Source organism: Aythya ferina (assembly GCF_964211825.1).
Source record: "Aythya ferina genome assembly, chromosome: 7".
Taxonomy (NCBI): domain Eukaryota; kingdom Metazoa; phylum Chordata; class Aves; order Anseriformes; family Anatidae; genus Aythya; species Aythya ferina.
In genome coordinates this window covers 19,444,468-19,471,860 of record NC_140302.1, presented here as the reverse complement: position 1 = coordinate 19,471,860, position 27,393 = coordinate 19,444,468, and the positions used below count along the sequence as shown (strand labels likewise).

The 27,393-nt window shown below is 40.5% G+C and overlaps 2 protein-coding genes across 7 annotated transcripts in view; one reads left to right on the top strand and one right to left on the bottom strand.

The window, feature by feature from the left end:
• The window catches only part of LOC311439878 (cardiac-enriched FHL2-interacting protein), an 87,402-nt gene that overhangs the window by 44,820 nt on the left and 15,189 nt on the right, over positions 1–27,393 (bottom strand). The window lies entirely within an intron of this gene.
• On the top strand, positions 6,717–27,146 carry TMEM273 (transmembrane protein 273). 6 transcript variants are annotated; one of them, XM_084526139.1, is made up of 6 exons: positions 6,717–6,827; positions 11,755–11,805; positions 12,623–12,733; positions 13,325–13,349; positions 24,098–24,124; positions 24,772–27,146. In XM_084526139.1, the coding sequence occupies exons 1-6, from the start codon at positions 6,773–6,775 to the stop codon at positions 24,815–24,817; spliced, it is 315 nt and encodes a 104-aa protein (XP_084382265.1). In that variant the 5' UTR covers positions 6,717–6,772; the 3' UTR covers positions 24,818–27,146. The 6 variants fall into 6 exon arrangements, with proteins under 6 accessions (XP_084382265.1, XP_084382267.1, XP_084382263.1 ...); XM_084526141.1 differs by lacking the exon at positions 13,325–13,349; XM_084526137.1 differs by lacking the exon at positions 24,772–27,146 and having other exon boundaries at positions 24,098–24,765.

Here is a 27,393-nt window from a genome sequence, read left to right as displayed (position 1 = left end):
TCTGGGCAGAGGGTCCTGTCTCTCCCTGAGCAGACTCGCAGCTCCAGTGTGGAGCTGACCTGTGCAGAGGAGCTGTTAGCTGACGCCTGATGAAAAAATCAAGCAGACACCTCTCTCCCCAGCCTAACCCAGCTTTCTGGTAGAGTTGGATCAAGTGGTAAAAGCCATCGCCTGTGACACATGGGGAGAGGGCTCAGCAATGCCGAAGTGCTGCTCTCTGCTGCATGCCCACCCACAGGAGCTGCCCGAGCTTGCTGGTCCTCATCTGCCAAAGCACCTGTTTATACACACAAAGCAGCTTCGCTGATATTATACAAGCTTGTTCTGTGTTCAGCACAGGAGTTAGACAATAAATAAGGCCCACTACTCCCACATAAGGATGGGAATAAAGAGATATGCTGAACAACTGCCCTCTTCACTCTGCCTCATTCACTGTTTGAGATGAGGAGAGGATCTGCTCTTAAAGCCAGGTACGAACAGGACAGGGAAAAGGGGACAGGAAAGACTGCGCACCATAGAACTGTGTTACTAAAGACAGCCATGGAAATATGCAGCAGCTTGATTTAACAGAGCTTATTTCTGACATTTCCCATGGTAGCACAAAATAGCATTTCCAAAAGGTTGTCTTAGGGCAATAGAGTTCTTCTACTGTTATTTTTGGTAGTGTTTTCTAGGTGTTTTTTTTGTTTGTTTGTTTTGTTATTTTTGTTTTTGTTTTAATAAAGAAAGGAAAATACAGATTAGGTTCTTTCCATACTGTAATAAATACTTTCCACTCAATGCAAGAAATCCATCCATGCAATAGAGGACATACAGTCAAAAAGCAACAAGTTATCCACATGGGAGTATACACATTTTTAAGACAACCAAGCCAAAAATATTTCAGGATATCTCCAGGGGGCAGTGTGGGTGAGAAGTGGGATCCATAGATTCTCTATGCCATGTTTTCCTACAACACGGCTGACATGATCAGTGTTGCCTGTGTGTGCTCCTCAGCCCTCCCAAGTCATCTGGACTTATTGAACAATTTCAACTAAATTTGAGCGAAGGTTGAGGTATTCACCAGTTGGTGAAGTTTTTGTAGTTTTAAAAGAAACTTCCCACCTGCTGGCCCCCTGAAAGATGTCTGTATGGAAAAATAATCCTTTTCAGGGGAAAAAGCAAATCAGTCAGATGGTCTCAAGTTGCTAATAAAATGTGAGCTGCTTCTATTGAAAATAAAACAAGATCAAACTACAAAAACAAACAGAGCTGCTGTCTCCAGTGACAACTGTTTGCAGCCTTGTTTTTGGAGGGACACAGGCCTTATGTTGTCTCCTCAGTTCCTTTAACCTGGTAAACTTGTGCTCTGTGTGTTCCCACACGTTCCTCCCAGTGACTCATGGACTGCTATGTCGAAGGCAGGATCCTGACCTCTTTCCTATTTCCTTAGCTAAGTGAAACACTTCCCAGTCATCTCAAGCATCAACAAGTCCTTCTCATTCTACACTGGCAGCTAACTGACAGGCTAGCTGGTGGCATTATGAGAAACCTGAAAGACTTTCTTATTAATCTTCTAACCTAAATAAACTACTTCATACTGGACAGTTTGTCTCCAATGTTTATAAACATGTTATACAATGGGCTCCAGATCAGATTAGGGTTGTCTAAAGACAAGTAAGAATACAAGTCTCTGTAAAATCATTCCTCTGAGCTGTGGGCTACAAATGCACATGATGCTGTGAGCTATGTTTAAGAATCACCATAGCTAATCCTAAGAACAAATCTGCGGGCCTAAATGCACTACTCAGAGCTTGATAGCTTTCCTGGAAAATTTTTAGCTGTTCAAAACTAAAAAGGAATTGAAATCCTTTGGTGTAAAGCATCATTCCAGAAACAGAATCAGCAGGTGTCCCAGTATCCAAAATTTTACCTGGTCTGAAACCCCATCTAGAACAAATTTGACTGTTTTCACACACCAGATATGCACCTTTAAAACAAAAACATTAGCCACAAGGTTTGCTATGTTGATTTTTCAACCCAAATTTTTGTCTGCCTACCTGCATTTCATAGAATCATAGAATCAAAAAGGTTGGAAAACCACCTCCATCTGGTCCAACCATCCCCCTACCACCAATACCACACACTAAACCATATCCCTTAGTGCCACATCCAAGCTTTCTTTAAACACCCTCAGGGATGGTGACTCCATTTCATCCCAGCTCCTGAAGTGCTAGCTGGCAGTTGTTAACCCAAAAGATACACAGCTTCCCAAAGAGATGCATAAGTGCTTTCCTTCACCAGAGAAGATACTGTGTCTGCTATACCCATCTTTCCTGCTGCCAGCATAACACAAAATCAGTCTGGGTTAGACATGTAAAAAATGCTTTTTGCACATTGATACAGACCATATGAACAAATAATCCAAATTCACCTGGTACAGAAGAAATTAAGCTCAGAAAAAGTTATAAATTCCATGAGGGACACTACACGATTTTATAAACCTTGTGAAAATAGAGCAAGATTTGGGACAGGAGATCTGCAAATTGAAAAGTCTACTCAGCTGAACTATGGACTACTTTGGCATTTTCTTTCCTGATGATGCATGGAAGAGACCTGAGTAGACATGTCCCAAGGCTTTTTTTTTTTTTTTTGTCTCCTTGCACCTCTCTGAGTTGGCAATAGCACTGAGCAATAGTGTCCCAAAATAAAATCAAGGAAAAAAATAAGAAATTTAAAAATTTATGAGCATATTCCTTCATAATGAGGGGGAAAAAAGGGAGGAGGAAAAAAAAAAAGAACACTGAAATGTTGAATGGTTTCCCATAGTATTTGTTAACATCAAGGGAAGAAGGCGCTAAATAATTGGTGCAGGCGTGTTTCCCTTTGTTAACACACCCGACATCTGTGATTCTGTTGCTTGCTGAGATGTGGAATCCCTCCCAGTTGTCCCAGCAGCTCAGAGTCCTGACAGAGGAGGAGATGGAGAAAATAGCAAAGGAAGAGCAGCTGTGAGTTTTCAAGCATAGTTTCAATTCGTTCCGGATGCCCATAGCAAAAGACCCTTGATTTTTGGCAGTAACCAGCCTGAACATGTTTTCCTCAATTTGTTCCATGATGTGGCACTTTAGTGGAAGGCAGCATGTCCATACACACCAGATCACCCTGAGGTTGCCTAATATCCATTGATATCCATCAAGCCAAGTACATAAAATCTTTCAATTTTTCTCTTCCTACAGTGACTGTAAGACTTGGCCACACTCTGAAAGCAGATTTTGAGCCTGAGGACTGGATTTGAATGGAACAAAAGAATCGGACAGTGAACCACCTCACCCTGTTTCTGCCTGCAGTGGCCAGTACAGAGGATGCTGTCAATGGTGGCATACATCAGCTGGTGACAGAACATCTTGTTCAGCCTGGAGGTTTGTTTTCAACATCTCACTTTGGGACTGACATGTATCCCACTGCATCAGAGTTCTTTATGTCTCTTCAAATAGGTTGGATTGCCATTACTTAAAGAGCATTTTTTTTTTCCCACTTGACTTGTTTTGATGAAATTCTTCATTTCACAACACTTGTCATCTGTCCTAACTTGCTCATCTCCAGTCAGACTCTTACATTCACACTGTGGTTCTGTTATGGTTCCTTATACTGCTGCCATGTTGAAAGTGACAATCTGAATTTCCTTCTCTCTACCTAAGGCCTCCATTTGCTACATGCTTTGCCCTAATCTCACAAAATCATGCAGGTAGTCCTGGATCAAGCAACTACTCCCAGTGAGAAAACAGGCCCTGCCACTTAGCTAAAGGTTTTGGAGAAGTGCTCCAAAACACCCAAATCCCTTTTTCAGTTAATCAGTATAAATCAGGGCATGTCCACTGACACAAATTATGTTACACCAGTTAAAACAAAAGGGAAACAAACACTTGCCTATCTAGGCCCTCAGAGTATTTTTTGAAGATCCCATTTCTGAACCCACTACAACTTCCCTGGGACCTCACACAAGTGCAGGCTACTGCACTGGACTTCACTGCACACTGTTTTGTGGAGTTTGATTCTGTGTTTTTTTTTTTTTTTTTTTTTTTTTTTTTCACTTTGGGACATATTCCACAGAGAATCAAAGTCTGCCAGAAGGACAGAGTTTTCTTTTAACCTCAGGTGGAAGAGAAGGAACAGCATTACAGTGTGCCTCTAATTACAGCCACCATGACAGTTCATATGTGTAGCAATAAAAATAACCATAAACCTACCTAATCATTAAAGTAAAGTAAACAATTCCTCTCTGTATCATCATACACAGGTACTGGAGTTGCTAATAAACCAAGAAGAGCACTGAGGCACTGGAGGAGCATCTTTCCTATCTCCACAGTTTCTTAAACAACTTTAGAGGCATATTTTTATTAAGTATATGCAAGGCAGATGATCTTAAACCTCAAAAAGAGTCTGTATAATAATTGTGTGCTCTTCTAATGCTCTCCAAAGACCTATTCAGAGTCCATTCTGAAAGACAATAATATATCAAGAACTTCTGCAAACTTCCTCCTAATGAACACATGCCAATTTGAGACCAAGAATTCTGGCCTCAGAGGACAAAATAACCACTGCTTTTAGTCTCTGGGTGTTTTGCTACTTTATTTCAGAGTGATTCAAAATCTAATTAAATTTCTAAACTCTAATGAAATTACAGAAGAAAAATCATTTAGGATTATATTATATACAATTACTCACAGCTGAAAATTACAGTTAGCCCCTTTCACCAGGATAGGGTCTCCTGAGAAATCCTTGTTATTCATATAACGTATAAATCTGACACTACTCCCACTATTTACAGGTCGAAGGTAAAAGCAGAATTAATTAAACATATATATCCTGCCCAGTGGCTGGATGGCAGAGAGTGGGTAATAGAGGTCTGGTAATGATGACTATGCTTGAAACCACACTCCCAGTTTGGTTAAGAACCAGAATAAACCTACTACAAAGTAGGAGTTCAGTAAGCCTGGCTTACTCTGATGCTCATCCTCACTGGAGGTATGCTGTGAGTGAGAATAGCGAAGCATATGTACTCAGCAGTGCACTGCCAGCTGGCTGAGCTAGCTGAAGCATTTTGTGGAGAAGTAGCAACAGAATAAACCAAGCAGTTTGGAAACTTCAGCCAAACACTTGGATATTTAAATGCTTAGTTGTTTCTCTGAAGTAGGAGAGGCCCCTGAGACACTGAGTTAGGCAGGGAGGGGGTCAGGAGGTGGTGGTGAGGTGGTGGTGAGGTGGTGGTGAGGACAGGGGAAAAAAAAGAAAAAGAAAAAAAAAAAAAAGAAAAGAGTGCTAGCATTCATGTTATTCATCCCATTAGAGATTCTCAGCAACTTTGGAGTATGGGATCATTTGCAGATGAAACACATGCTGTATAAAAACTTTGAGGGTCTCCTACTAGGATCCTTGTATCTTTTCCCTACATCTGGTGCAGAGAACTTTGTCTAGTTTTGATGTTTTCAACTCTGATCCCAGGAACAGTGAAAGAGCAGCAGTGAATTACACACGTGTTCATACACACATGCTCACAACGGGTCAGAGCGTTAACAAATACGTTCATGAATTGCTACCACATTCAATCTGTTCTGCCTATGCTTCATAAAGCAAAACAAGCCAGGAATTGAGGCCACCTCAGAGAGTTCATAGGTCATTTTTATTTACATTTTCAGTGCCTCAAGAGTCTTATTTGTTGTCTAAAACCATGTTCTGCACACCCCTCCACAAACACCTGGAAGACATAAACATGATCCTTCACTCACATCTTGTCAGAGCAACTAATCATTTGTGAACGCGTCTTGCTCATCTGCAGCCATTTTCCTGCCAAGGTGGTCGTAGACCTGCAGTCACCAGCATTCTCTGTAGTCTACAGTGGTCCCATTAAAAACAGACTTCTGGAAGGAAGGAGGGCTTTACAGCTGTAAGCTACTCAGCAAGAAAGAGGTTTTGTCCAGCCTTAAGATATGCAATTCTGCTGAAATATTCCCTCATCATGAGAAGGAAAAGGAAGAAAAAATGGAAATTTTCTTGAAAAACAGATATATATATATATTTATTTTTTGTTTTACCGTGGTATAATGACTAAACTGTACTCTTGTCAGAGGCATCATCTGGATGTGACACTGCTCGGCAGGGAGGTTGGATTAGATGACTTCCAGAGACCCCTTCTCACCTTCACCAGTCTGTGATTCTGTGATCTGCCAGTAAGTTACTCTTTTTAGTTCCTACTGTGCCCAGACATTTTTCTAAGGCAGAAACTGGCAATGGTGGCTTTCTTTTCCAGGAACTGGCTTGCAATCTTTTTGCAGTTGTGGTGAGTTTCTTCCACTCTGCTCCCCCCCAAAAAATGATGGGGGGAAATTATTAAAAACATTTTCTCTCTAAAGAAGAAAAGCCACTTGCATCACTTCAGGCTGAGAAGACTTCAGCAGAGACCAAATCACTGTGGTAGGACCTTTTCAATTTGGTAAAAATAAATATTAGTATTTAAAGTTCCCTCAGAGAACAAAATAGCTGAACTAGGCTCTGACTGTTGGCTGTCCATCTTCTCCTCAAAATGTTTTCAAGCATGTAGTTTATTTATATGTTGAACTTAAACCCAAAAAAGGGAACTTCTGTTTGTAAGCGTAACTACTCAGGATGTGACTGCTGCTTCACAATATAACCACGTGACCTGGCTTAGCTTTTTTTTTTTTTTTCCCTCTCACCGCAGAAGAGCAAAATTCAGAAAATTTGGGTGAAATCACTCTGTTGTCAAAACTTCACTATGATCTCACTAACAAGCTGGATATCGGTCCCAACAACATTTCTTCTTCTCTTACGTAAGTGATCGATCATATTTATTTTATTTTATTTATTTTCCATCTTTTTATAGAGCTTTTTTTTTTTTTCCTGACTTTGGTCTTTATTGGGATTATTTATTTCTCAGTCTGATTGCATGTACATGTATGTTGTTTTAAACTTTGTTTAGAACTCTCTTTCTCGGAGAAGAAAAGTTTGTTGAGGCAGTGGGGTATAGGTTGCTGGGTTTTCTAAACAAAATTTTCTACCTTGAGTGCTAAGGGATTGGCCACGTGTCATACAGAAGACACCCTGAAGTTAAGTACGTGCATCTTTGCGTAATAGATGTCAAAGCTGTTGAACATCCTGTCTGGCACTATGTAGGAAACTACTTTAGTGGAGCGTAAGGAAGAAGTTGATCTGTGTGCATGTTACCTGCAAGCCGCTTTTGCTCTCTGCATCTCTTACTTAGACTTTGATGCTCCTGACTCAGGATGCTTCTAACGCTTCCTGTCAGGTCAAAGCAGAGCTTTGTCACCCTCACAACTTGCCTTTTATTTCACGGTTTCTCACCTCCAGTCTGCGCAGGGAAGAAGTGGGTCACACAGATAGGAAGTGTCAGCAGGATTTATAATATAACATTGGGACTAAGGTGGACTAATTCAGGACGGAGCTGGCAGCAGCTAAAAGACAGAAGTGTACGTGGATGCTGCGATCTCTGAGAGGTTAGGTAAGGGGGCAGGCACCCTCTGGTGGCAAAAATCTCATTGTCACCAAACAGACGCTTCCTACATCAACCTACTTCAAGCAGAAATTTACCGAAAATCATCATTTACCTTGGGGAATCCCACAAGACAGTTTGCCCCACCTGAAGCATACAGCTCAGCTCTTCCAGCTTGCACCCACTGCATATGTGCTTCTGCCTCTGCTCTTGAATGTAGCACTATTCTTAAGTCTAAAGCAGTGCTCTATCTTCTTGTCATCCTTCTCAGAGTATACATAGAAATTTATTGCTCTTACTGTCCTTTAGTTGGCTCTTGAAGACCTCTGCACCTTCCTATAGATGCTTCCAGGAGCTCAGAGAGATGGAGACTGTCTGCCACGTAAGGCATGGATAGCAGCTGTTTTTACAGGTCTAAAGAGAAAGTGCAACCATTGCTCTCTAGTTACTGACTAGCTATTGCTCAGCAAGCAAATGGCACAAGTCCCATTAATCCAATAGCATTTCCCTGGAGCAAAGAGGTGCAAAAGGTAACCTTGCAATAGATACAAGGAAAATACATTAACATGGCTCCAAGTGGCACAGAGAAAGGTGCAGGCAATGCCACATCCATGGGACCTAGATGGAGAGGAGCCTGACAAGGGCTAGAGCTCACCAAATTCCTGTCTCCTTGTGGGAGTGACTCCTGTCCTCCTCTATTACTACAGAAAAGGACTGAGGAATGACCCATTTGCCTGCATGCCAGCAGTGCTTATCTTACAAAATTCAGATGTAACTGACAATTTTGCTACACTAAATATCTACATATATATATATATTAACAGTGCATTCTGCACCACTTTTCTCCCTGTGTTGACCCATTGGCAAGGCACTGTCTGAGCACCCATGGGTAGCAGATGGAGAACAGGACATTCCTTGGTGGGGCAGCTCCCAGCATGGGCTGCTGGCCTCAGGAGCTGTGTTCAGCTTCACCCAATTCTGCCCATGGCTGGAGGGCTAATCATGCCTAGGGTTCACAGAGATCATGCACACAGAGGCTTCTGGTCCCCTCAGAGCGTGGTGTGTTCATATGGGCTCATTGCCTGTCTGGCTGCTCTGCCTTGGTAGAGGTAAATCACATCTCCTGATTTAACCACAACATAGATGATCAATGCGACACAATCTGTCTGCATCACAGTGCAAATGCATGAGTCAGGCTTGCATAAAGGCTGGGAAAACACCATCAGTTATGTCAAGACCCTTCGAAAACGATCACAACTCACTCTGGTATAGATATTAAATTCATCTGCAAGGCTCTATGACCCAGAAGAAAATGCTGTCCAAGTTCAGAGGGTTTATTCAAGAAAGGGAGTTAGTCTGAGCCCAGTCTGCAGAGATGTGGGCCAGACAGAAAGCTAGAACTGGGACTAGGGAGCTGCAGAGCATTAGGAATCATTTCTATCACCCTGTCCTGGGAGGACTGTGTATATCCCCAGGAGATCTGAACTGATGATGGAACCTAGATCAAACAGCAAAATGTGTTTAACTGTGTTGATCCCCTTCCTTCCACCTAAGGAGAAATGAAAACAAACAGAAGCTAGCTACCAAACACACAGTCCTCAAAAGCAAGCGGTATTTAAGCAGCATCCAGTAAATGATATTAAACGTTAATTAAAACCATATTGAAACTATGAATTGAAAACATTCTCTCCAGTCCTGTGGGTTTTCAGAGATTTCCCTCCCTCCCTTTTTAAAAAGAAACTAAAAATTAAATCTCAATATATTAAAGTGACCTACATAAAATATTCCATGTAAAATATTATTTCTGCCATAAAACACATAATCTGTCACTGGTTTAATTCCATTAGAAAGCATACATTAAGGTCTATGTATTATGACCATTAGGATAATAAAAGTAATACAATATAACTTTTATTATGTTTGAATTTAAAACATTCTTCATATGAGCACAAAGAATAATTAAGTGGATGGAAGAAAGTTTTTTTTTTTTTTAATTTATAATGAAATAAATTCACAGGCAGGAGCAAAGAGACTGGTTTTAAATCTGGAAAATCAGAAACATTGCTTTCTATACCTATGTATTCTTAGACTTTTGTGATTATTGTTTTTTGTTTTATTTTTTATTTATTTTTTTACATTGATTTTGGTCATGTAGAGAAGTCAGCTTTTGTGATCATATGTGCCACTGGATTCCCTACCCCTTCCAAATCCCATCTCTGAGTGTCATGGGATTTTTTGAAAGAAAACATTTCTGCCTGTATAAAAGAAGTTTCCTGATATTTTTTGATTACGAAGAAAAAATTGGGGAAAAAAGGACTTTCCGCTCAGTATTACAGCTCACTAAATACATATGGTTTAAAACTCAAGACTTTTTTAAGCTTGTCTCCAGGATTTTGAAGCATGGTTTGTAATTTATGAAAATTTGGGATTAGAAATGTGACTAAGGCCAGGAAACAAAAACAAATCTGTTCAGAGTCACCCAATGTATCAGATTTTTCTGATGTAATGGCAGAAGCCCCAGAGCCCAGACTCAGCTAAAGAGATTTTCAGCAATCCGAAAAGCAGACTCACCACTGATGTCTCTAAAGGGACAGAAATGGCTGGTTTGGTGGCTTTGGAGAATGAGAGGATTACGCTTGAAATTTAAAAACAAGCTCATTTTTAAGTATTCATTTTAGTGGGAAAGAAATGAAAGCACAGCCCCCAAAACCTCAAAAAGGCAGGATTATTTCTCCATGGTGAGAGGCAATCTGGGTTTTACCACGTGGGCATTTTAGCCAAAGGAAAGCTGGATGCATTTAAGACCTTGAAATCCCATTTGAGTTTCAGTCAGAAATCCCCATTAAAGTGTGGAATGCCTATGAAAAGACAACGTGGGGTGCAGAACAGCTGTCTTCCTACCAAGTCCCTTATGACCAACCAGAAGTACCATAACACAGGCAGCGGATTGCCAAGGAGGGTACCCTCAGGGATGCAGGTCCAGCAAAGCAACAGAGGAGCAGATCATCCTGTGTCTTCCAGGGTAGGTTTAGTAATCTCACATGCTGTAAACGCTTAATGTAGGCCTTGATGTTTTACAGGATAAGTACTCTGGTGCAGAGGTACTAATTCCATCTGCATCAGTCCATTGCCAACCACAACACAGGTTTGGCTCTGGAAATAATAATGTCTGTTGTCAGCCAAATAATGTCTGTTGTCTGCCCAGCAATAGCTGGAGAGGACTTTGAGTTCCACCTGAGGAATTTACCAGAGACAGAAATTTAATAGCACATTGTTTTAAAACACAGGGGATACATCTGCCTTTAAAGCCTTCTCATGCTCCAAGCAACTCATGCAGCTGTGCAACAGTTAGGTTATTTGGTGCTGCTTGAAAAGATTTTGGTGGGAACACCCTTGCATGCCCATCACTGGGAAACATTCAGTTGTACATTTTCAGCAATTTCCTACAATGAGCAAGCAACATCAAATATGACTTTTTTTTTTTTTTTTTTTTTAACAAACAAACAAACAAACAAACAAACTACTTCTTATTGTTGGAAAGTTTTGAGTCCATCTCCTTCAAAAACTACATGGGCAAGAATTGTTTTCTTCAAACCCACTCTATCTTGAGGGACCCTGCACAATCCAAGCATCAGGCAGCCCAGCTCAGTGGCTTTATGGAAGAGAGCAGGGCCAGGAGCAGGGCCTTTTGATGAACAGGCAGCTTGGCACAGGAATCTCTGGAAAGGTTGCTTCCAGCTCACAAGGTTTTCTTGCCCACAAGAGAAAAAGACTCTTCTCTAAATTTCTTTTTGAAGGCTGGGGCTACAGCACATGTAGGGCTGGGGTTTTATTGTGTCCTCTTTTGCTAGCATGTCTTACTAGCTTTACTGTATCTGTAGTCCTTTCTGTGATTTATAGCAACTTCTGTTTCAACTCTTGCACACAGCTCATGGGCTTGCAGTGAGGAAATCTTAGAAAGGAAACAGTACTATAACAAAAGTTTTTAAAACTATATTTTCCATTCTGTCCAAAAATTACCATTCAGTGATTTGTTCCAAATGTCTAAGATTTCCTCATGAACTTTACTAATTTCATATAACTTTGCTAACACTTTGCTAATGCAGGAAGCCTCAGGTCCTTTCTTAACCTTTACCTGGATGTTCCTTTCCTTTGGGAATAGCCTGATACACATTCTTAGCTTTAGCTCAGGTACATATAGCACATTCTTCCTAATGTCTTAACAGACAAAAATATTTCCTTTTCAGATTTTTGGAGAGCAAAGGTCTATGCTTCTGAAAACTCAGAGGATGAAATAGGTCAGTTTATGGGGAGATTTTCACTTCCAGGCAGAAAGTCCGGGGGGGAGGGGGGGAGGTTCTGGGACTGAATACACATAGAAGAATTTAAAAACTTTTTATGTGTAGAAAATTATTATCTGGTTGTGTGCTTCAACTTTGCCTAGCACAGCAGAGTTCTACCATGTGATTGGAGACTTAAAATGAATTTTAACTAAATATAATGAGCATAGGGAGAACAGAGCCAGGAGTATCACAGATCCTGTAGTCTCCAGCATGACAGATGAAGGTGGACCCTATGTACACATAGTGATGCAAAATAATAATATGCTTCATAGTTTACACTTAAAATTCTCCTGCTTCCTCCCTGAAAAGAGTTACAGGCAGAGTAGTCAGGCAGAGCAGGATGATGGGGTTGGGGGGAGGAGATGAAGCTGTGCACATGCAGGTAGGGGAAGCAGGAATGGGAGATTGGTAGGATAAAGAGCGGAGAGGGAGTGGGGGTAGTAGAATCTGGCAAAAAAGTTAGAGTCCTAGCTGTAAAACTCAGCTGAGACCTGTACACACAAAGAGTGAAACTTGTTCATTATCATATAACTGCATCGAGCCCCTCAGCCACAGTTTCATATAGTTTCATGCTGTGCAGGGGTAGTCTGGTGTGTGAATATCATCACCTACCTGGTCTGGCTCAGCATCATCAGCCACTTCTGAAGAATAAAGTGACTTTAAAAAAAGATGTATTTTAACTTTGGCAGATTTGTGTTACCACATCTGAAACAAACAGCTGTATTTATTACTTATTGGCGTATATTCACTGTCTTGTTTTCAATTTTTGCAGATTTCACATATCTTATTATAGGAGTTACTCTGGGAGCCTTTCTAGCAATTGGTTTTATAGCAGTCATAATTTGCATGATCAAAAAACAAATGCTTGACAATGTATTTGGAGGTAAGCGAAAATACTCCCGATTTCTTATCCAAAGATTGAGATCTCCTTGTGTTTCATGCTGTTTACAGTAAATGCTTGTCTCTTAAAGGATAGTTTTGCAAACAGACTCCCCAGGTACCCTGTGAGGATACAAATGATGGCGTAATGCTACTTCCTGAAAGACAAAGAGCTGATGCTTTCTTTATTGGCACTACATTCCCTAAGGGGAAATTGCTTCCTCCTAATTCTCATCAAGCATCTACCCCTGAAGTTGTTTCTCATTACACTCTGGATATGCACTACCAAAACAAAACAAAAGAAAACAAAACAAAAACACCACAATATCTCAAAATACCCAAAACGTTAGCAAAAATAGTTTTGAGAAAGTTGTTGTGAGATATTCTAGCTGGAAGAATTAAGAAGGGCTTTAGGAAGGCTGCATGGCACTACTAATATTAAAGAGTTTTGCCTCAGAAAGGATGGCTGGACCTTTACCTCCTCCAGCAGCTCTACCTATGTTCTCCTTGTTGCATTCTCACAGCATGTGAACAGGCCTTTCACCACTCTTTTCCTGGTTTCTAAACTAACTGCATTTTCCTCTTCTCTCTTTAGAGTCAGATGGCAAAATGGATAGAAGGTAAGAATCATTGCTCCCAGGGTTTTCTGAGGGGCAGCATGATATGCAAACTGTAATGATAAATTTCTCTTTCTTTATGTATGATACTTCCCCACAACTGTGATTTGAATGATAATATAATATAAATTTATTTACGGTCTAGAGGACCATGACACCCAGTACATCTAGTGGAGCTGCATGGAAAAGGAAATTCCACATAACAGGGGTTTGACATTTAAGAACTAGGAAAGAAATCCCAGCAGACTGAGATTCATTTTCAAAAGAAAATACTTCAAAAGCTTTTGATTCTGCCCTTTTATTTTGCACTATATTTAATAGCAAGCTCAAAAAAATACAAATAATTTTTTAAAAAGCCTTAGATTTGGATGAAAGCCAAAGGTCTCATTTCAGAGGTGCTAAACTTAGATTCTCTTTGACATTGGTAGAATTTTTCCATGTTTTCTCTGCAGCAGAGCTTTTACTATACCGATATATTTTCACAAGCCCTTTAGATTTCCAGAAAGGAATAGAGAGATGGAAAAAAAAAAAAAAAAAAAAAAAAAGAGGATCCAAGAGGAAAAAATAAAAAGCCAGAAAGATATAAACCACAGCAAATGGCTTCATCAAAAGTTTCCCAGTCACTGTGACTGGGCCTCGGTTCCAAGAACTCCCTTCACCCAAAGGTCTTTCAAATCAAGGTCATGCGGTGACCATTCCCATTGTGAGGGATGTATTTTTACCCTCCACTTTCGCTCCCGCTACCCAGAACCAGTAAGGCCATTTTAGGTTGTGAGCACCTTATGGACTCACAGGCACAAGAGGTAGTGTCAGACTGCTTAGGGGATGGCTGTTCCTCATCTGAAGTCATTCAATAGGGTGGAGATGTAGAGTGGGGGCAGACAATGTTTTGTTTCTCCCTAAGATATTTTATGTGTGTAAAAAAAATGAAATTACATGAATTAATCAGCATTCTCATGGACTGAAGGCAACAGCTGTTCTCAGTGACCTAAGAAAAGCCTTTTGGCCTCTCTCAGAGAGGTGGATAGAAGTGCTAATAGGCACGTCCTCATCAGTCATTCCTCACAGAGGCAACACAACATATGCAAACACTCAGTTTAACATCAAGGCAAGGACAGTCTTTGCAGAAAGTATTGTAATGTTTTGCCTAACAGAGAAAGGCCCCAGCACGGAGCATCTGTTGTTTGCCCAAGGGGACGCTTCCACAGCCTAACACAGCTAACTGTCACAAACCCCGTTTCCTTTCTCATCACACACTGTGTTCAGTCTCTTCTCTTACAAGACACTCATTCACGCTTTCTGTGTATCAGCCTTAAAGTAAATTAGGACTGCTGCAGAACCAAAAGACAGAGCATAGAGCACCCAGTAAGGTGTTTCTGGTGTGTTAAGGACAGTACAGACACAGCAACAAATGGGGAGGGAGAAAGAAAACAGAAATCTCAGAGACCAGACTCAGGAGAATGGAAGGAAGGGGACAAAGACAAGGAGAGACACGAAAGGCAGTAGATTTACTGCCTGGATCAAATACAGATGGCACTATCTGTGAGGTTCCTAGTTGCATGTTAAACTTGGGGTCTTAAGGCTGGAAGTGTGACACAGTACACACTGCACATTCTGCCTTAGAAACACTGACACCAACTTAGAGAAAAGCTGTAATACCACAGTATCTGGGGACAAAACTAGGTATCCTAATGATGACTTTTTTTCCTGTGTAGTGGAAAACAACTAGAAATCCACCATTTCTTCTTAGTCCATTTTACTTTTCAACAGTACTGTGGTATTTAGTAGTTTATTAACAAGTCTTTGTTCTTGTTCGCTTCAAGGCATCTATGTATTACCGCTTAGTGGATTTTTAAGGGATTCTATAATACAGATGCTAATCTGAGGAAGTAAAATAGTCATTTACTGGTCTTAATGAAACTATTGGTTTGTAATATAAAATAGTTAATACCTAATGTGATCCTCAGTAACTAACAAAAACATAATTAATTATTGTTTACCTACTGTAAGGATGGAGTAGTATGACTGATACAACAATGCTGCAAATAATACAAACACATAATTTAGGCTCTAAAGAACTTACAGAGAGATTATAGATGAGAAAGTTAACAATATTACCTATGAAAATCAGATATCCTTGTAATAGCATCAAGTTTTAGAAAGGAAGTTCATATGGTGGCTTGTTTTATAAACAAATATATGCTCTTCCACATCTCAGATGATGCAAACTCAACCTATTTGTTCTTTGCATTATCATTTTTAAATCCAAGCAAACTACTCGCAGAAATCAAAGGGAAATTCAGTATACAAGATCCAATGTCCTATTTCATCTTTCCTCCTAACCTCTAGAGGAAGACCTTTCCATAGGACTCTCATCCATGTTGGCATCTCTTCTTTGTAGGACAAAACTTTAACCACAGAACAGTGGGAAATGACACGTTTCAGTTTCCAACATTCATCATTTAAATGGTTGAGGTTGCTTGTATATCTCTGCAAGGAGATGTATGGGAGGTAGATGTTCTTAACAAAAACAAACAAGCAAGCAAAAGTAACCCTCCAACCTGATTTTCCAACCTGAACATCGATTTCCTGAAAACAGCATTGATATATTACCTGATAAGTACTCATCATGATTAAGTGCTACAGTGTCACAAATACTAAGGAGTTTCCTCAAGAATATCCAAGCTATATGTTCATTTTTATCTGATTTATTTTTCCCCATAGGTCAAAGGGATAGCTTCCCATTTATTCAGGTCAGTGGAGAGATGTGATAATTAGATCTAACCTAATTTTCACTACTTGCTTCACTACCCTGGAGATTCTAATTCGTAGCATTTTTAGGACAGTGGTTCATCCCGGAAACCCTTTTGATAACGCAAAGTCCTCTATCAGAAATTACTTAGTCCTAGATTTATTCCAATCAATCATAAAACCATCCTGAATCCCTCAGCTACACAGGCAACCTGAATCCCTCAATGATAATCAGGATATCACCCCTGTAGGACTGAAAAGGAAAACTGGCATATCATCCACAATCAATTTAATTTTCTACTTCACCACTGATGATTATTAGTGTTTGTTCAGGGAAAAACAAAACAAACTTCACCACTTTAATCCACCTGATAGAGCACTTGCCGAATTCATAATAAGCCAAATTTTGTTTTAATTTTCACACTGTTATTGCCACAAGTGCCTCAAGTCATTCAATTTCTCCCTCTAACTGGGATATACTCTGAGTGGGAGTATCACAGCCACATACACAAATCTCCATTTATGCTAAAGCCCCTATTAGCTGAAACTGAACCTAGCCAACACATTGCAAGATCACGTTTTCCACTGAAATAAACATTCTTATATGTCCCCCTTGACACTTTCCCAAATCCTTAAAACAGAAGTGTTTCTAGACCCAAATCATACTGTCAGCTCATTGTGAAATAATTAACATTCACCACTCTATCCAGGTATATAACATTGTGATTTAAACAATCAATTCATAATGGGATGCCCTTAAACTCAATGGGATATTTACTAACACTTGAGAGAGAGCCTTGAGGCAAGCTGCTGTCAGCTAACAAAATAGTAATTTAGATGTCAACTGACTATTATTTAATGTCCTTTTTTTTTAATTAATAGCTCATGTCAGTTTCAAATGCCATCTTGGTGTAAGCTTGGTAAATTATAACGCCTAAAATTTCATGCAAGTTTAATGTATTAATAAAAATGTCTGGGCACATTTAATGCTGGCAATATTTTGAGTTAACTACAGTGTATGGCAGCCAGATTTATTTTGACAGAAGGAGACAAAGAAAGAGGCATGCAGAGACAAGGAGAAGGATGGAGAGACAGAGAATGTATATTAAAAAGGAAAAGGCATGCATTTTAAGCTTGCTGTAGTAGCAAAAACTAATCTGTTGCCTCAATACAACCTGGGGAACAACACATACCAAAACTCCTCATGCAATTCTCTGGGTTCTGCAGGCCCCCATGGAAGTCACTCAGCATAAGATCAGGTTTTAAAGGCAACGCACAAACTGTACTGATACGTGAGAGGACAGAAGGAGCTTGGGAGCTGCACAGGCCCAGTGCCAAGTATAGTGCTGATTTTCTTTTGATATCTGAAGCGATATCTAGATGTTCTCTTGAGTTTTACCACTGGATTTCTTCGAAGTGACTGACTTTTCTTTGCTGGACTTGCCCTGTGAAACACAAGGTAATCTTGCAAGTCAGAGCAAATGGCAGAGGGCTTGGAATTAAACTAGGTTCATCTCTTAGGCTCTTTTTGAATGAAAAAACTCAGCTGAGTGTTATAGCCCTTGCATTATCCTCAGCTAGTGGAGCTCTCCCAATGGGTTGTAGCAGGCCATGCCTACTGACAGGGAAAGCCCTCTTCTTTCCTTATCCTGACATATCTGTGCACTCCAGGCACAAGCAATGCACCTTTCTGGTTATGTCAGATTTTTGTAACTGAGAGTCATGCAGTGAGCAAGATCTGGATGGTAATATACTTAAAGACAATAATTAAAACCAGCTTCATGAAAGAAAATTCTCCTTTCTTCCCACATCTTCATGAAACAGGATGTTTTTTCACCCGTAGTAGATTTTGTAATGGCACATGACAGTGTATTCCTCATGTGCATGAGGTTTATCCACAGTTCCCATGGAAATCCAGGATGCTGGTGTGCAGCCCACAACCACTTGCATCTCCAGCCCAAAGGTGTGCTATAGAAGAAAATGTACAGAACATCATATTTAGTTTTAGCAACCTCAGTTTCAGTTCAATGAGTGGAGCCTACAGTGACGGGCCTGCCATTCTTCACTGGACATTCCTGTTTAACAAGAGAACAACAATTGAAGAGTGCAACAAGTGTTTCATACAAACTGTGTGTGACTCTCCAGGGTGCTGGCAATCTGCAAAGGGCCTTCAGCTGAGGTAACTCTTGAAGCCCCTGTGAAATTATAACCTTTGAGGCTGATGATACAGAGTTCAAAGTCATGGCTCATTGCTTCCATTTAAACTCCCTCTCTGAAACTAAGGAGAAACAGTCATCTCATCTTGAAAGCCTCTGGTCTCCACAACGTCAACTCTAAAAATACTGCTATGGATTAACAGGAGGTGAAACCATCCACTTGGAAAATATAAATATCAGAGATGGATGGCATGACAAAAACTAGGTTTGGACAATTAAGTGCAAGTGTGAATGTTGAGGTGCAGTTTCTTACAGAAAATGTATAGATTGCAGAACCATCAACACCAATACGTTTGAGTTAAGATCCTTTTTCCTATCATTTTGTCATGTTTGCACCTATACCCAGCTGCACAGACAGGCAGAAACTGCAAACATAACAGAGCTGATCTAACCATTTCAGAGCTTTCAAGCAGGCTGAGAGTCAGAACAAAAAGTCTGCTATTAGGAGCGGAGAGCAGTTCTTAGTTTCCTTTTGATCTAAATAGTCCAGATTGGCCTATAATGCTGTGAACTGCGGAATGCATCATTTGCCAGACAGGAAGCCAATCAAGTAGACATGAGTCATACCACAGATACTATTAGCTGCAAATCAAAGATACACTAATCACTGGAGTCTGAGCTCACAAAGCTAGCTGGAGACCTCGCTCTGATGTTAGGGTATAGAAAGCCTCTGTGAAAAAGCCACAAGGAGGAGACCTTTGGAAAATGGGGTCAAAGTTCACAAATCAAAATTGTTAAGTAAATACACATTTTAGAAGAGACCTTGCCCTTGTCCAAATGTGTCACTGAAAGAGCAATGCTCAAGGAAAAAGGATTAAGACCTAGAACAGAGACTACACAAGATGCCGGGCGCTGAAATGCATCGCAGCAACTCAGATACTGCATCAGCTATTCACATGTAACACTATACATTCGCTCTGCAGCCAGGGAGGGATACTGTCTCGGTCGCTCTACTATCCGTTGAAATTGTATCTGCTTAAGATGCAAACGCATACCGCTGCTGTACTATAGGCAAGTTCATGGGAAAAAGTACATGAAATAGCAAGATGCTAAAAATATATCTGCAAAGCAACTCTCTTTTATACAGTTACTAATCAGAGTAACTACGATGTCTTCTCCAGAGAAGATTTTTTTACAAAGAGAAGATGAAACAGGGATGGGCATTGGTTGTTTTAAGCCACACTACAGCAACTTTAGTGAATTTTAATTACTTTTCAGTGAAGTAATTTTCTCCTGCAGAAATATGTCAGCTTGGAAGTAGACATTTTCTTTGCACTGATCTGACATTTGGAGACGTTTCCCAGTCATGAGGTATTTCACTTTTCAGCTTAGAAATACCTGGTACAAGGCTAGCTCATTTGCAGCATTTCTTTCAAGCTGTGGCCTTCATGCTAAGGCTCCCACTAAGAAGTTATTACAGGATTTATTCAGAAATCTTTGTAGATGTTACCAATCAGTGCTGCAGTTCCTCTCTACAGAAGCTGAGACCACTTCAAAGTAGCTTTCTCATGCATGTTTGTAAACATCTGGTAACAACAGTAGTGAGGCACCAGAGGGAAAAGAATTAGCCATAACCTTCATCCACCCATTCTCTCTGAATTGTCAGTAGTCCAGGCAGGCCTAACTTCCCTAGAGTCCCTGAGGTGCCTGCATCTATCATAATTTTCCTAAAACATGCTTCTCTTTTCCTCTGCCAGGAATATTCCTTTTAAACTCTGATACCCAGTGTCTTTTTCTGGAGAAAATCAGTCATTCAGTAGAATCTTTGACACCTCTGGGGTCACCGGTTTGAATGTTTTCTCTCATCACTCAGCAATATATACCCTGAACTGTTGTTTCCCTTACCACTCATTTTTTTTCCTGCAGAAGCCTTTCATTGTCCCATTTTTACATTCTCCAAAGAACCCAATCATCAGGTCAATATATGGTTTTCATAAATAATTAGAGGTTTACAAATAAGGAAAAACAGAGCCAACAAAGGCACAAAAAGTGATCTCAGCAAAAATGGCTGTCTCAACTTTCTTGCAAATATATATTTCCAGAAACAAACCATAAATACCTGTTCTGTGTCAAGGCAATGGTCACCAATAAACAGCATAATAAATTGGCTTTTCTACCTGATTCTGTCACTGTCTTGTCTAACAGGACTTGTTCTTCTGAACAACCTTGGGCAAGTTACTTTGGCTCAGGTTACCCTTTCCATAAAATGAAATTAATCTTTATTATTGCACACTTCAAAAGCAAGGACACTAAGCTTTACACTGTGCTGAGAACACCAGACTTTAAAAAGCAGTGCTAAGCTATTCTATAGGTACTCTTCAGGCGCTCAATTCCTTTCAGCACCATTTTTGAATGGCAGGACTACTTCATATACAGACACATACACAGAGAGGCAGTGTTATATATACACATACATATAGCCCAGACTGTTCGGGTGAGATTAATTCATTAAGCCCCTTTCCAGGATACTGCACTGATGCCAGCTGCACTGATGGGCAGAGCCACACTTCTGGCTATTTTTCGCTCCTTCCTGGCCACTTTCCACATTCTCTGGGAGAGCATCTGCCCCAGGACGCTTGAGCTCTCATCAGATCTGGGGGCTGCATTTGCAGTTGACCTTTTCACAGCGGCCAAATGGGGAGGAATCCTTATTCCTTCCTCCTCCTCTGCACAACTGTTTGAGGCTAGTCTTGAATAGCTCTAAGTCATTTGATTGTAAGAGTTGGTCCCAAACCTGCTGAGTCAGGAGAATGCTTTCCTGGTAATATTCAGACACCTGTCAGAGGCAATTCCTTCCACAGCCATCGTGGTCTCTGCTGTCAAACTTGCTGGTGTCACTGACTCCAGCAATAACTGAGTATTCTGCCTTTGCCTGGAGCTGCTGCAAATCTGGATAAAAGTTCAGAAGTGTTTCTGGAAGACCAGTCTCTTGGCTGCTGCCAACATGCACCTGGGGTAACTCAGACCCTGGACACCACAGGGCAGAGGGCTCCTGCTCCCAGGGAGAGCCCATCCACCACCCAGAGAAAGCAGCTTTGTGCTGACTAGGGCAAGGCAGAGAGGTGACAACATGGGATTATCTAGCAATGAAAGCTGCTGTCATAGCTTAGACAGAGATTTAAAAACAAACCAAATCAAGACCTCTGAAGCTGGAGGCTTAGCATGCCAGAGGTCTCAACCAGAAAAGAACAGCATCAATCAGAGCTCCTGCATATTCTGACTCACAGAAGGCACTGTATCCTATTGAATTTCTGGATAAATTCACACTGAACATCAAAAGAGGACTCTCTCATTTAAGATGGATTCCTACAACCCTTTTCTCGGTGACTTATGAAAAAATAATATTATTTATAAGTCCTTTTTTAAGATCATGTATATAGTGTGTCAGGTCAGTTTATTTCCATTCCCTGATCTCTTAATCTCATAAAGTTCTGCCCTGAAGAACCAGTACCAGGTATCAGCAAAGCTAAATCTGTCTTTCTTCTGATTGCTGCTTATAACCACCCACCTTCATTCTCCATGTGCATTTCTGTACCGGGTCTGGCTAGGTACCAAAACTTTACAGCCTGGTGTCAGAGAGCTGAAAGAAGTGAGCAATGTCACAAAATGCAATGCTGACCTCTGCCTTGCAGGCTACGCATGCTTGGGGATCCATGGACTGTTTCTGAGGGGTTCACAGAAGTTTAAGGACCTAAAGACTTTTCATACAGGTTTAAACTGAGCTTAAATACATTTCACAGAGGACCACAGCTTCAACTGAAAATTTGTATGGGTTTATAAATAGAAAAAGACAGAAAACCACTGGCTGAAAAGTAATAAGGTCATTTTTGGTGCATTAAAAACAACACCTGACCCACAGGTTGATTTTTGTTGATTTACTACACAGGCATTGCATTGCTTGTACTGACACAGGAGAGGTGGAGGAGCAGGGTGGGAGCTGGGAACAGCTACACTTTAGGTGGCAATACTGCTTTTCAAGTCTTTGTGAGCTGGTTTCTTTAAGTGAGCTTTCACTGCTCCCTGGAGGAGAGGAAAGCATGAGCTGTTCCCAAAGGACAGTCCTATTCCCAGGGTCAGTCCTGCTCTGCTCCCCATTTGCTCCCAGTATGGCTGCATGTTCTGGTCAGGCAGCCACATATTGCCTTTCACAGAACAGGCCTGGCTGAAAACCTGCATGGCATAACAAAAATAATTTTCAGAGAGATCTGCCTGTTCAAGGACATCCAGTGGAAGGGAAATGGTGGAATTTTATAGCCAAGGTGCTGAAGAAGGCTGGACCATCCTTCTGTGCAGCAGCTGGCATTGTCGATTGTGGGAAGGCAGCCTGGGAGCATCAGCAAGAAAGCCATTCTTTTTAAGTGACTTACCAACTATACTGGGCTACACGAACAGGAGCATCAGCCTCCCAGGCAGTCTATTCTCTGCTCCTTTTGTGCGTGGTGAATTAGTTACTTAGGCTGAGGCAGGCAGTCTCTTCGGAATGGTGCTGGAAGACAAGGCCTGTCCCAGCAGCTCCCTGCTGCTTTCTTTCCCAAACACAGGCAGGGGAGGGGATCAGGTGAGCGTCCCCAGACCTAACCAATTGCTGATTTACTCCAGTTAGCTCAGATCACTCTGCATTGGCCTCATTCTGCATTAATCTATTATTGATCTGTTGTCATAGTCAGAACAAGAGGGGGAAATTGTTATTTTTTTTTGTTTGTTTGTTTAAATGACTACAGTTCCAGACAGGCAGAAATTTGCGTCACTTCGTTCACATGCTTAAACCTGTGAGTTCTTTTTTGTGTGTGTGAAGAAATGTTGACAAGTTCAAAAGTACTGCACACATTGGGTCTTTTGATTCTGTTTTCAATTCCCTCATCTCTCTGGGAAGAGCTGATACAAACTGTTAGGAGCAAGCTGAAAAATACTGCTGCTGGACCCAAAGGAGCGGTGTCACTACATGTAATTACTTTGTCTGTGAAGTGCCAGCCTGGTGGAGGCAAAAGAGGGCTGAGACAGCCACTAGCAGCCTCTGATATGGCCTGTGGGCTCCTCTCCTTGTGTCCCAGCAGACCTCTTCTCTGGATGCCCTGGAAGCTCCCCCAGGGCTGGGTAAAGCAGGGAGCAAGGAGGGAGTTCAGCCATGGAAGCACTACAGGATGGTGCTGATGCACCCCAGCCCCAAACTGGAGAAATAAACAAGGAAAGAAAGAGCAAAGCAGGAAAACACAGATTTTCCTCTGATTTTAGCCTATATATGCCCACCACATGCTCTCCAGTGGACTTTATGCCCAGTTCAAGCTAGAAAGATACAAATCAGCTCTTAACTATTTCTTATGGACATGAACTGTTAGCGCAGTGAATTTCATGTTAGCAGAAAATTTCAGCACAGCTTTCCAAAAAACACGTGCAAAAAATTTTCTCTCAGAGAAGGAAGACTGAGACAAATTACAAGAAGCCTGTCCCTGGCTGACAAATCTCCTGTGAGGTCTTTCTTTAGCAAAGTCATCAGAAAATGCTTAAGTAGTATTGAAGGTGGGGGACCTGAATACCATTTCCCAGTTGAGTCACGAGATCCAAGAATATAAATAGCTGCGGGCTGCAAGGCAAGATGACATCTTATTTCCAAGAACTGACGCTAGATGGAGTAAAGCTGAATAACAGATTAAGAGTAGTGAAGGAAAGAGAAAGAAGGAAAAGTTCCCGTGTTTCACCAGCTCCTAATGTGGTGATGCTTTGCATGATTATTTTGATTAATGCACTGAAAATCACCATTAATAACTCTTTCTCTATACTTTGCAGGTCAAATATGGGATCCAGTCAGAACAGGTACATTGCTGGGTACACATGGGTTTGGGGAATCCCCATCTTCCTATCCCCAACCACCTTGTTCCACCCTGCACAGCCTATGGCAAGTCTTTTAGCTGCCTCATCCTCCTGCATCCCAGCTGTGACAGTGTGACTGTGCTGCAATGCAGCTGCCCTGCACGAGCAGCTCCTCCAAGCAGTAAGCTCTTAGAGCTGCAGCCACTATCGGGGTCCAGGAGCTGCTCCCTGTGTGAGAAGGCGGTCCCAGGAAGAAGCCCAAATAACAATGACCCAGAGCTTGTAATGCAGTGAGAAATTCTCTTAGCAAGATGCTGCCCTACAGCTCATTGCTGCCTGCTGGGGGAATCTGAACTGGCAGCAAAGGGGACATCTGGTTACCACCACAGCCCGAATCATACATTCATCCTGTTAGCTCACTGAAGAAAAATGGGTACCTCCAAAGAGACAAACATCTAGGAAAGAAAAACTAAATGTGAGGAACTTCATGAATGTAACTACAGTCCCTCCAATAACAATTTTGCAGGAAGCCTGTAATTCTTATCCGTGTAGCACCCAGCTCAGCTTTTACAACAATGCTATGGATCTATTTAGATAAAAGAAATGCCAGAAAATTGTTGTTAACCTGCAATGTTTTCTTTTCTTTTCAGAGATGACATCAATGTACTAGGAAAACCAAGTACAAATAATCAATAATCCTTTTGCAATTGACAGCTGCATGGTCTGAGGCTCAATAGAAGTCTCTTGTGGATGAGCAGGAATCTCACACCAGTAACAATTCCTTTCTTTGCTCTTTAATTGAAAGACTGATTGATTGATTGATTACAGGAAGAGCTTATAATGCATGCTGGCTTCCACCACCTGTACCAAAATTCCTGTAGTCTCTAACAGCATGCATGCATGAAGGAAATGCATGAGGAAATAAAAAAGATGAACTCTGCTCATTAATAGATCTTGTTTAGTTGGTTATAAATACATGATTGATTTTTAAAATAAATTAAATACAGGGTATTCAAAAATCTAACAATACATTTCAGCAGCAGGATTCATAGTCACACTCATAATTCAAGTTACGTAAATAATGGTTGAAGTAACTTAAAAATTATTAATTTGAGGTTAAAGCCAACAAGGCTTCTCAAGTTTTTCAGGAAAAGCATGTTTTGTGTTAATGTGAAAACATATCATTCATTAAAGGTAAATCTTTTTTAGCTTTAGGATCAATAACTTTAATTTAACTTTAGGTGGTAATGTTAATTTCAGCCATCTCAAATGAATTGTGGTCGGTTATGAACTACTGTTTTCCATGTTTTATTTTTAGAACGCTGAAATGAAAACAGCGTTGTACACCCAAAACAAAAAGTTTCTGGACACCTGAAATTAAATATTAATTTGCTACAAGCTAATTTGTAATTTCCAAAATCCACTCAACCCTGTTTTTTCAGTGTAAAGCAATGCACTAAGCTCAATCAGAGTCTGTGAATAATTTCAGTCTCCTATCCCTCCATTCTTGTTCTAGTCTTGAATATTCTGTTGAATTTGTAGTCACCAAAAATGCTTTGCCTAGTTCCAGTTACAAGCTTCTTACAGTGCAAGTGACAAGAAGAAAAACTAGTTTTGTCTCAGAATGTTTTTTGAAGAAATTAAATAATTATAAATGGTTTAAACCCAAATTATTTTGTAAAAACATCCCAAATTTTGCAGAAGCTGTGAGCCTGTTGTCTCAGTTAAGAAAATAATGCTCTGGTTTATATTCTGCTTGTTTTAAAGCAAGAATACTTTATTATAACAGATATTGTCATTGCAAAATGCACAAAAAGCAGGCAGATATTTGTATTTCAAATCAGGCTTTACTTTCAGCTTGTAAAGACAGGCAGCAGATGTCAGCTATGGGGGCTCTGCAAACACTTGGCTGGCAGTGACTCTATGCTGAGCATCCTCTCCTCTCAGGAAACCCAGCAGGAATTAAAGACTTGGGAGACTCAGGTAGATGGCACACATGGCATTAAGTAATGTGATGGGATTTCACTGGCATAGCTGTTACACCGCAGCATTACAGGATGACTTCAAACAGGATGTTACTTGATTTTATTGCAGCTTACAAATAATTACTAACCAGACCACAAAATAAATAAAGTGGATCTTGCAAAACTTTTATATGAGGCCTAAGTCTGTAGACATATGGATTTGTTAAACTCTCATCTAACATCTATTCCTGAAGCCAGTCTCTGCTAGCTTTTAAGCCAGTTAAACTTTTAAGCCAGTTTCTGCTCTCAGCCATGCCAGTCTCTGATCAGAATAAATGGAATTCTTTCCAGTTTTTCAGTACTGTAATACAGCAGAAGCTATTCAACTTGGCGGAGGGGCAGGGGGGAAAGTAAGAAAAAAAAAAAAAAAAGAGAGAGAGAGAAAAAGAGGAAGAAAAAGACAGGAGAAAAAGAGAAAGAAAAAGAAAGGCAAATATTAGACTCATATCCCAAGTCCAACCTGGAAAGTCTGTGTCTTATTAACAAATGTGACTTGAAAGATTCCTGGATACCAGTGTCCCCCTTCCATTAATCAACTTTCAGACTGAGAACAGCTACAATTAGCCTCACATTTTGAAGTTAGAGCTGATGCCCTGAGTCAGAGGTTGAGTCACACTGTCAGAGCAGAAATATCAGAATTATGTTTTTATGAAGAATGAGCTACTGTGCTAAATTCTAACTGTAACTAAAAGGATTTGAATATAATTTGGTTCTGACCTTAGCAAGCCAGGTAATTTCCCAAATGTGCAAAGGAAATCTTGTTATTTATTTGGATTGTAATTTTTTTGCACATTTTGAACAACAAAATGTAAGGCTTATTTCAAAGAAAAGTGATATATTGGAATAATTTCCCTGGATTCCCTAGGTGTCTGTTACCCAGTTCTGTAACACTTCAGTTCATTAGCAGCATTTGCGAACAGATAAACTAAAGCAGTAATGTGATACTTGGAAGTAATTGTGTATGTGTATATATGTAAGTGAATAAACCATCTTGTAAGGTATCTGTTAATTGATTTGCTTCCTTTAGTACCATTTTAATTAAGACTTGGAACAGAAGAGAGCATGTGGTCAGGGAGGGAAGCTATTACCTTCCCTTATTTGTGTGAATAAATGTTTCTTTTGCATCATTTCAGTGCACTACAGGAAATAACGAGGAAAATAAACAAAACAGCAACAACAAAAAACAACAAACAACAACAACAACAACAAAAAGAAAGAGCAAGTTGCAAGCAGTATGGGAGAAAGGCC